The 11130-nt window shown below is 46.5% G+C and overlaps 1 protein-coding gene across 1 annotated transcript in view; it reads right to left on the reverse strand.

Moving 5' to 3' along the window:
- Positions 1 to 324: 324 nt before the first annotated feature.
- PAIP2 (poly(A) binding protein interacting protein 2) overlaps positions 325 to 11130 on the reverse strand; it is a 16500-nt gene continuing 5694 nt past the window's right edge. The window contains exons 2-4 of the mRNA XM_015411011.1: positions 6664 to 6823; positions 3307 to 3486; positions 325 to 1494 (exon numbers count right to left, since the gene is read on the reverse strand). Coding sequence (XP_015266497.1) covers positions 1438 to 1494; positions 3307 to 3486; positions 6664 to 6801 — 375 coding nt within the window. The 5' untranslated portion in view covers positions 6802 to 6823 and the 3' untranslated portion in view covers positions 325 to 1437. The remainder of the gene's footprint in view (positions 1495 to 3306; positions 3487 to 6663; positions 6824 to 11130) is intronic.

Below are 11130 nucleotides of genomic sequence, written 5' to 3' on the forward strand. Positions count from 1 at the left end.
CCTATCGGATAGGCCAAGAACTTCAATGGATTTACTGGCCCATAGCTGAGTGTGGGACTGAGGCCAGTCAGCCTTTGAGGAAAGTAAGGAAAACCAGCTTAATGGGCAAAAGCGGCTGGTGTTGTTGGCCATTTTTGTACGGCAACACCGTTAAAAAGGGCAAGCCAACGAGAAGCGATTCCACACCTAGTTTGATCCCGCCTACTGTCAACAGCATCCATTGCGTCCCTTCCTCGAGCCGAGCCCGTCGCCCTCTCCTCCCAAAGGCACCCAAAACGCAATCGGAACAAGATGGAACACTCAGGAGATCGCCGAGGAGTCGTTTCTACTATTATTTATTTTTTTAAATATTTTTGAAAAAATATAATTTTTTACAATATTTTCAACTTAAACACTATTCACACTGAACACGTATGGCAGCTCGCGCTACCCCAAATATGAAGTTTATGAAGCCAAAACTGTTCTAGCTGTATTTGCTTTCCTTTAAAAAAAAGTTGTGCTGTAGACTACTGGGTGTGTAGTGATGATTAAACAAAGCAAGGGGAAAGCACCACTCAGATCACTAATGCTAACGTTTTACAGGTAAACCCAACGCTTTTTAAGGTTGCAGATTTATTTTTTACATAGGCAGTGCCACAGTTTCTGGATTCCTGGAAGAGATTGTGATGCACAACCTCTCGTCACAACCTCTGCTATGAATTCAGAAGTGGGACAGACAGACACTCCGACATGATCGCTTGCCGCGGACAACGACCTCGTCTGCCAGTCGTTTCCGCCCACCCTGCTCCCCGGCCAGATTTGTATAGCCGAGGTAACGAACTCTGCACAGTCTGTCAAAAGCAAGTGTCAGGTATAATACACTATTGGCGCCCTTCTCAAAAAAAAAGAAGAAGAGCGTGACGTTTCGCCTGGTAGTGGGACGAGTTAGTAGCAGGACTGCCGTTCAGCTAATCTGCATAATCAGATAACCTTGCTTTTAACTGTCATGTTAAGGCATGTGGGGTGCTTCGCGACACCAACTCTTTATCCTTTTGTTAAAAACAGACCACTTTTTTTTGGTCAAAGTCTGAATCCTCTTCGAGACACATTTTTCGCAAGAGCTTCTCAAAAAACTTGGTACTTTTCTCCACTTGACTGGTGCCTTCCTACCTCACTGTCTCCCTTTGCAAAAAAAAAAATATTAAAAAAAATAAAAGCCTGGGTCCAAATGCAATGTTTCCTCTTTTTTCTCCATTTCATTAACCTCTGACAGCGATTGACTTAATAACAGTCTCAGCACTTTTATTAAGCATGCAAGACTAACAAAACTTTGGCAATGCGTAAGTGTAACACAGTGACGAGAAGAGAGAGCGTTTTAACAATTAAATCTTCTAATACTGGCTTCACAGTGTGGAAATTGTGCTACATCCACCAAGAGGGCCCAGTCTACTCATATATTTAGTACTTCACCCCAGGAACAAACTCCTTTGCGTTTGGATTGAGATTACTCTTGACCTGGGGGAGGGAAAATAAAAGAGGTTAGACGCGGGATAGAGAACCCCAAAGTGTGCCTTTCGTATTCCAGATTCAGATCTGCAAACAGAGCTGCGCAGAGTGAGCAAAACCCACCACAACCCCCCCCCCCAAGGAAACCATGGCTACTGAGGAGCATCCATTTTAAATCTTTCAATAAAAGCACTCCCTCCCAAAGCCAAAAGGAAACACTGTGATGCAAAGAACTGCACAGGGACTCTCTGGCTCTGGATGGCTCAGTGATGAGAACGCTCAACCCAATATTGCAAGTATCTATTAAAATCCCAGTTCTTCCTTTTGGAAGGGGGCAGAAATATTCGACAAGTTCCACTCTCGCCAAGAGTGCCTTGAACTTTTTGGAACCAGGCCTACAATCCACAGCTCTGGCCTGCCAACAATGGGGAGGCTTAAACGGCGTACGTGGGTTTATAATCACTAGATATCCCATTCCATGCCACCAGTTTTTAGCCACTGTTCCTGGTTCTGAACAACTATTTCCCCTCTCCCCAATGGAGCCCTTCAACCTATGTGGCTTTTAGTCCACATGGGTCCCACAACCCTCAAAACTCTACCTTGCGGAGGTCAGAAAGGGCTGCTAAGGGGAAGGGAATGTGGCAAAGACCCACCCTTTCTGCTGACAGGGCTCAATCTGTATGCTAAGAGCTCAGTTATATGAGCATCAGCTTACATCCTCAGCGGCTTTGGGCTCTTTTTGTAGCAGGTACTCCTTTGCATATTAGGCGACACACCCCTAATGTAGCCAATCCTCCAAGAGTTTACAGTAGCTCCTGTAAGAAGAGCTCTGTAAGCTCTTGGAGGATTGGCTACATTAGGGGTGTGTGGCCTAATATGCAAAGGAGTTCCTGCTACAATCCAGATGTCGTTTTTAGAGCAAAGGGTTTCAAGCTAATGTAATCTTGTTTTGGAAAACTTCTGTACCACCTTGCTTGACAAGCCTGCTCAAGGAGGTGTACAACCATAAAAAGATATATACATTAACCATTTAAACCAAGCCCGTACACATTAAAAAAACAACAACATAAACCAGGTTAAAGAGTGTAATAAAAACAGGCCAGGAGCAGACTGTGAGAATTATTTTGTTTTTACCTTTCATTAATTTGTCCAGCTAACCGATGGAGCCATGCAAAGCTACAAATGCTTTTCGGCACCAGTTTACACAGGGCTGATCCAACAGTGTGCCACTCTGTCTCCTGCCTGCACACGCACACAACGAGGATCCCGCAAGTATTATTATGCCCGGGGGTGCGGGGAGAGGAGCATAAACATGCAAAGGGGCATGTCCTTATGGATCCATGGGTACCTGGCTGTTGCCAGGAGTGAATGAGGGAGGCGTGCTTTAGGGTTACCTATGTGGGTGACCCAAACAGATCTATCCAGTCAACCGTCACCATCGCATCATTGGTAAACTTAAAAACCACATTAACTGTATGAGAAAGCCAAGAGGTTAGTTGATTCACCAACAGGTTCAGTATGTATGCTAATCAGGAGGAGAGGAGGGTGACGTAAACGGCTTTGCATCCCCACTGGGGAGAAAGGCAGGATACGGAAAAAGTAAATAAATTACACAAATTAGTTATTATGAAAAAAAAAATGATACTTTAAAAAGACATGACATGTTAATGTTGGGTAAAGTGCCTATAATAATGAAAGTTTCATGGAATCTTTTATCTGGCTTTCCTCCTGCAGCCCTAACACCTGGCGAGGGGAAAGGCAGTTTTTGGAGAAAGGTGCTTGGTTAAACATTAAGTTCAGATTTTAAAACAACAGACTCACCACCAGATCTTCCAGTGATGAACTATCACTGAGAACAAGATCATTAAACTGGTCCTGGATTTGATCCATTGTCTGCGGGAGGTCTCTGGCTGGGATAAACCACTCATGTTCTTCCTCCTCTTCCAGCATCTCCTGGAAGCAACGCTCTATAAATTCTTCTTCCCACAACTCTTCCTCGATCTGTAATTGGGACACAGGTGGGAAACATCATTGCAATCCTCAGGGGCTGAGTGATTTTTTTGGGGTGCCCGTTCACAAGGGAGACCAACTATCTGTCCCTGGTGTCTGGCTGTAGTGGAAAACCGAAGCATCACTAGATCCGGGCCTGACAGGCAGGGCAGAAGAGAAGACAAGAGTCTCTTTCTACGTCCCAGCAGAGCCACAGCAGGAAGTCACGTCCGACAAGGGGGCTGCTACGATCGGCTCAATTTTCTGCTCTCCATTCCCTGACATTACAAGGACAGGCGACTTTGCAAAACCAGCTGCAAGCCGAGTGCGAAGACAAGGGTGGGGTGGGTGTGACCCGCAGCCCCCAGGCCTGCCGTTACAGTGGGGTAGTATGCTCTGTCCCTCGATGAAGTGCTCAGTTTTTATTTCATTATTTTAAAAAAAGCCTCTAGTCTTTTTTCCTTCTGGAGAAAGGAAAATGTGCAGGCAGGCTTTTCTCCCAGTTACCTTGCAAGCGATGAGAAGCTGCAAGACTCTGCGGGAGCCAGCGCTTGTCCTGAGTGAGTTAACTCCTTCCGGGCTAAACTCATTCTTACAACCCTTTCTTCGTTGAATGCGTTTCTTCTTTCTTGTTTGCTTTCTCTATCCCTTAAAATCTCAGTGCTTACAAGCAACGGAACCGGGCAGGAAAAAAATCACAATGAGATTTAAAATAATAGAATCACAGGGTTGGGAGGGGCCACACAGTCCAGCCCCCTGCTCAATACAGGATCAGCCCAGAGCATCCCTGACAAGGGTTTGTCCAGCCGCTGCTTGAAGACTGCCATGAGGGGGAGCTCACCATCTCCCTAGGCAGCTGACTCCACTCGGAGCTCACCATCTCCCTAGGCAGCTGATTCCACTCTTACTGTAAAAATGTTTTTCCTAATACCAGATGGTACCTTCCTGCCCTTAATTTAAACCCATGATTGTGAGTCCTATCCTCTGCTGCCAACAGGAATGGCTGCCTGCTCTCCTCTAAGTGACAGCCCGTCAAATCTTTAAAGTGAGCAATCATGCCCCCCTCCCCAACCTCCTCTTTTCCAGACTGAACATTCCCAAATCTCTCAGCCTTTACACTACTTTACATCGCTACTTCACCGCAAAATTCCTCTGCCATAGGAGGAGGGACCCTGCGCGCCCTTCATACTTTTGGAGAAATACTGCCGCAGCCCATGTGTTGAATGAACGCTGTTCAAACATAAGCAGGAGTCCTCTGGCACCTTAAAAACATCACCCGCTCATCACAATGCATTTTGGGCTGTCGAAACACTTAAAATCTGCACCAGTGCACTTGCAAGTAAGGGATCATAAATCCTACAAGTTATTTGCTTAAGTTTTGGAGGCGGTTTCTGGACCAGGAGCCTGAAGGATTACCAGGCCTGTACAAAAGATGAGGCACAGAAAGTCAATAGTGAATGCGATGCTACTGATCTATTTCAAAGCATTCATATCTTTAATTCTCAAAATAGGTTGCTCTTTGACAGTTTACTCCGGCAAGAGACACTTAGTGAAGTCTCCTCTGCTAAACGAAGTTTGAGTCTTAAAGGTGCCACTGGACTCAAACTTTGTTCTGCTGCTTCAGACCAACATGGCTACCCACCTGGATCTGTCTTCTGCTAAATGTTCATTCCAGACAGGTATCCATGCTAGCCTGTTGCTGCAAAGTAAGGTGAGAATCCAGTGACACATTGAAGACGGACATTTATTCCAGCGTAAGCTTTCGTGAGTCACTCCAAGGCATCTGCTGCAGCGAGCCCTGATCTGTGAACGCTTAAACTGGATTATATTGCATTCCTGTTTCCTTTCCCCTTAAGGTCACTTTAATCTCATCTTCCTAAAATGATATAGTTTATTTATTTTTAGATTTATACCCTGCCCTCCCCAACGGGCTCAGGGCGGCTACAACAGAGGCAACTGCCATAACAATGACTAAAACAACAGTTGTTGCCCAACTATTTCCCTCAACTCCTATTCCACGTAGACCTATAACGAACTCTATGTAAAAGTGGGGCAGGAGAGACCTACCAAGAGCACTGAAAGTGCTCAGGGCGGCTACAACAGAGGCAACTGCCATAACAATGACTAAAACAACAGTTGTTGCCCAACTATTTCCCTCAACTCCTATTCCACGTAGACCTATAACGAACTCTATGTAAAAGTGGGGCAGGAGAGACCTACCAAGAGCACTGAAAGTTACAGGACACAAGGGAGAAAACTAAAATTATAACTATAAATTTATTTTTAGATTTATACCCCGCCCTCCCCAACGGGCTCAGGGCGGCTACAACAGAGGCAACTGCCATAACAATGACTAAAACAACAGTTGTTGCCCAACTATTTCCCTCAACTCCTATTCCACGTAAACCTATAACGAATGTAAAAGTGGGGCAGGAGAGACCTACCAAGAGCACTGAAAGTTACAGGACACAAGGGAGAAAACTAAAATTATAACTATGCCTTCGCCCTGATGCTATCAGAACACACAACAATTCATTTTAATCTATTTGAAACAGGCCTTCTACTTTTCTCCTACTCTTCTTGCGATACTGTAATGTTGACGATACTGTTTGGAGAAGCTTGGCATCAAAGGAAAGGCCAGATATGCAGAATATTCTCATCTCACAACAATAGACAACCACCATTTCTGACAGGGTTCCTCCCTGCTGGACAAAACATGACCTTCATCCCAGCTGGTCAGTTGTTAAATGCACAAGGACAGGGTGGAGGCTGGCAACCATCCTCTGGCAACAACACCCTGCATTCTCTGCACCTGTGCTTCAAATGCCACAGCCGTGCGAAATGTACAGTCGACACTGCAAATACCATTGGAAGGGCGGAAGCAGCCAACTGGTCCAAATGGCAAACTCCCAGAAATTGTTCCAACCGTGTGTGGCTAAGCGATGCTAGTTTTGTGTCTTTCTGTACCATTCGGCTCTGAATAATAATTAAGCATCTCAGGTACACATAAAGGAGAGAACGCAAAAGAGGCAAACTGTCTCAGGGTATGTAAATGCATAACAGAGAGGAAGGGGCTGGAACGTGAACTTTATTTTTGCTTAGACCTGAACAAGGAGCCGAGGTTGATGGAGTTAAGTCAGGATCCCTTCCTTGCAGACAGAGGAACAGACCACAGACCAGCTCACCCACCTGCCTGTTGAACTCCTCTTCGTTTTCCATCCACATGTACTCGGCAAATGGGTTATCATCTTCATGAGAGTGACCGTTCATGATCACGTTTTCACTGATGATGTTTGGACTAGTACTCCTGCGACTTGGGTCTTTCATGGTTGCGCCTTTGAACTTAAACCTGGAGTGGAAACAGACATTATCGTTAGGACTTTTAACCCAAAAGCCTCACCTGGGCTCAGTTACGCTTGTGTCCAGTCCCAAGCACTCATACTCAAAGCTTGTGTCTGCACTACCTGGATATCTTAATAATATACAGGAGCTGAGATTCTCAGGCTGGCATGTGGGACTTTTGCTCAGGGAGGGGAGGGGAGGGTGGGCATGAAACACAGCCTTTAATGCTGCGAAAGACACATCGCGTTGGGGGACTGAGTAGGCTCAAGGGCTCTCTTTCCTTTTCTCTTTTGTAGGCAAATGGCACACACCCGGTGGCATGGTTCCAGTAGGCATGAGACACATGCAAGGAGCCTGGCTGGCTGCAGACCACCTTTTTACGCTTCGCCCTTCTTCCCCGCCCAGTGAGAGAGGACAACTCTTACAGCCACGCACACTTCCCAGCTCTCATTGTTTTGCTGATTATCAGGCTCAGTGCCACCTGCCCCAAGTTCCCTTCCACTGCAGCCACATAAGCACAAGCCTAAATGGGTCCCCCATACTGTGAGGCTTCCTAGCAGCTCCTCCCCTGCCAAGACAGTGAGAGGCTGTACCAGAAACAACTCAGCCCTCCCCTTCTGCCACCACAGAAGCCTGAATGAGAGGCCACCCTTTGGTCTACTTTCCACTTGCTGGACTGGTGGACTCCAATGAGACAAACAAATGTGGTTATCAAGATTCTTATGCAACTCAGCACTGGGCGCAGCAGACAAGTAGTGGGCAACCAATATCAGCGAGAGAGGGAGAGAGAGAGAGAAGGGCAGGAAGGGATGATCCAGTGCTTGGCCCTTGTGGCCCTTTTAAAATATGCCCAGGGAATGCTGATCACCAGTTTTTTGCCTTCCTCTGGGCAAAGAGTCACTAGGGAGTGGGTGTGTGTGTAGCTGTGAATTTCCTGCACTGGGCAGGGGGTTGGACTAGGATGATTCCCCAGGGTCCTTTCCAGCTCTATGTTCATAAGTAGGCCTGGAACTAGACAAGAATACAGGGGATGAAGGGATGTAATGCAGCTGAAAGTATCTATCCATCCCAGCCCAGAGGGCGTATATATGTATCTGCATGGGAGGACTTCACCTGATCATCCGCTGAACAGAAGGCTAGCAGCTGGTGGGGGAGAAGAGCTACAGGAAGCTGGGTGTTCTGTCTATCAGCATGCTGGATCCTTATACGGACTGGGACTTTGGCAAAAGCATTTATGTATGGGCCAAGGTAGACACAAGCACAAAATGCCAGAAGATGTTGGCTTGTTTCAGTGTTAAACTCCCCAACGTAAGTTACAAAAAACCAGTAGAGCTTCCCAATAAATCAGAAGACTAGTAGCATGTTAGAAACTAACATTTCAGTATAAGCTTCTGTGAGTCTCTGAGGGAGTGAGGTCTAGTCACAAAAGCTTATGCCGGAATAAAGTTTGGTGGACCTTGAGGTGGCGACTGGACTCCTGCATTATCTTGCTGCAAAAGATTAGCACAGCCACACAAGAGAGACTGGCTCATAAGTCTTCAGGCTCAACTGTAAAATGAAGCACGGGGACCACCATTTCAGATGCGGGGCAGAACCTGCACTTTCAGCAGCTCAACCTTCTGCTGGCCTCACCCGTCAAAGAAAAGGACGTGGCTGGGGGCTCAAAGTCAAATATACTCAATGCTGACCAGGAGAAGCGGGCTCATTTATTGGCTGGGGGCATTCACATCTCATCCACAAGCACACCTGGCTGCTCAGCTCACGCAGTAACTTACAAAGAAGGTCTGGTCTGGAAACAGATCCCGCAAACTCAGCTACCAGCCTGATCTCATTAGCAAATAACAATAGGTTACTTTTACTGGATAACGAGAGTACATTATCATAGAATATGTCATATTAATGAAGGGCAACTAGTCACGTTTAGCAATAAACAATGTCCTTGAAAATAAGTCCTCCATATTTAAAGCATGCACAGGGATTTTCGCATGATGCTGCAGAGCATCTTACAACAAATATTTCCCCAAAACTGCGGCAGATGATTTTTTTTTTGGTAAGACCTTATCTTTAAAAAGCATCTTCCCTATCTGAAAACAGAACATTTTTCATAGGAGGTTTGCTTGCTAAACGTTACTCCGAATTTCCATTAGAAAAATGAGGATACTAGCTGAGATTCTGGGTGCCATCAGCCTTCCCATAAGACCAAGAGCACTCCGCTTTTGCTCTTGGGTAAGCAATCTGATCTAAACTCCTAAGAGTAAGAATACAGGATGGCTGGCGGGTCCAGCAACCTGGGAAGACATAATCAGTAGCAGTCAGCCCTTCCTGGATATGCAGCCCCGAGATGCCAGTTTCAGGTTGCAGCAGTGACAGAACATGCCTTTCGCCAATGACTTTGCAATGCACCTTCCATATGGTGGGGAGTAGTCATTTACACACTTGTAACCTTCAGTCTAGCTGTTGGAACATGCTCTTCATGGATGACAGGAGTGCCAAACACAGTCCTAGTACCGCACATTAAGCTAGTCCTTGTACTAACTTTCTGTTATTTCCCACATGCAAAGCAAGCTGCTGCGGTGTTTATCAATAAAGCTCTCAACAGCATGGTCCCTACATGCCTGAGAGAATGCCTGCTTAAAGGTCACGATGAGACATACGAGAAAACAAACGAGAGAACCTCCTTGGCAGTAGCGTCAGTGTCCAAAACGTGAGCCGCAGGGGCGCACGAAGGGGCATTTGCAGCGGCTGCGGTGACGGTCCTCTGCTAAATTCCCTTCTATAAAAATCTGAGGCTGAATAACTTCTGGAAGCACAGTGGCGCTCCCCAGTTTGGGTTTTAGTGACTGATAAGCAGGCACAGGGGGATTTTAATTCTAGACAACAGACACCATGAAAACAGTTGTTACCTAGGCTAAGCATGCTGGAAGAGGCCGAAACCGCTCAGAGGAGACTGACCATGGAGGAGAGACATTTTAAAATTCCCACCAGAGACTTGTATATTGGCCCTGCTAACCTAGTAACAAAAACCTATTGTTGATGTAGTTAATGTTGCATTTAAAAGTAAGCTTTCAAAAAGAAATTGTACCTTCGTATACGATAAGTTTATTATATATAGCATACAAGTGGGGGCCCGCAAGAATCTTGGGGGAGCGGCTACCCCATCCCGCCCAACTCTGCTTCTTCCCCTCTCCCCTTACTCCTCTCATATGCTTTCTCCTTCCTGACACCCCTTTTCTTACTCCCCCCGCCGCTCTCCAGGAATCACAACAGCCTGACCAAATACAGAGATCAGTTCCTCTCGGGGTTGCCAGCTCCCTGTTGGGAAACTCCTGGAGATTTGGGGATGAAACCTTGGGAGGATGAGGTTTGCGCTTGGAAGTGACCTCAGCAGGGTATAACACAACGAACACCCCCTTTCAAAGCAGTGTTTTTCTCCGGAGGAACTGATCTCTGTCACTCGGAGATCAGTTTTAATTCCAGGAGTTCTCCCGCCCTCACCTGGAGGGTGACGTCTATGGCATTAGATCTGTCTAACGTCCCTCCCCACCTCAACCCCCACCCTCCGCACGCTCCACCCCTCAAATGCCCAGGAATTTCCAAACCTGGAGTTGGCATCCCTATCTCCTTCCCACCCAACAGCCAACCTACCTTTATCTGCCCCCTCTGCATTCAGCTTTCCATCTCCTTTCCCCCTGCAGCTTCTACTGAAGAAAACGATGGTCTTTCTCCACAATGGGGTCTAAAGCAGTCTACATTATTCTCTCCTCCCTTTTCTCCACACAACAACCCTATGAGGTAGGTGAGGCTGAAAGTATGTGACTGGTCCACAATCACCCAGTGAGCTTCGGCAGCAAGATGGGGATCTAAACCTGGGTCTTGCAAACCCTACTCTGAAGCTCTGGCCATCAGACGACACTGACCTTCATAGGGCGGCTGCTATTGAACACTAGCAAGCAGCCAGGCCTAGTTGAATCGTGCAAGTCAGGTGTTCTCAAGTCACCCAGAGGGTGCTGTTCGGCCTAGGTTTGCCAGCCTCCAGGTGGGACCTGGAGACCCCCCAGAATTACAACTGAGCTCCAGACGACAGAGATCTGTCCCCCTGGAGAACATGGGTGGACTCTGTGGCATTATACAGCCGTGCGGAAAACGACGGAGCCAAGCCAGAAGACGTCTACACCGGGCAGTGACGCCGTGTGCAATTAAATGAATATATGTTGTCTACTGTACATCGCTTTGAGCCCACTGGGGAAAGCGATTAATAAATGGAAAGTATTATTATTATTATTATTATTATTATTATTATTATTATTATTATTA

The sequence above is a fragment of the Gekko japonicus genome, unplaced genomic scaffold (assembly GCF_001447785.1).
Source record: "Gekko japonicus isolate JY-2015 unplaced genomic scaffold, Gekko_japonicus_V1.1 scaffold428, whole genome shotgun sequence".
In the NCBI taxonomy this organism is placed as follows: domain Eukaryota; kingdom Metazoa; phylum Chordata; class Lepidosauria; order Squamata; family Gekkonidae; genus Gekko; species Gekko japonicus.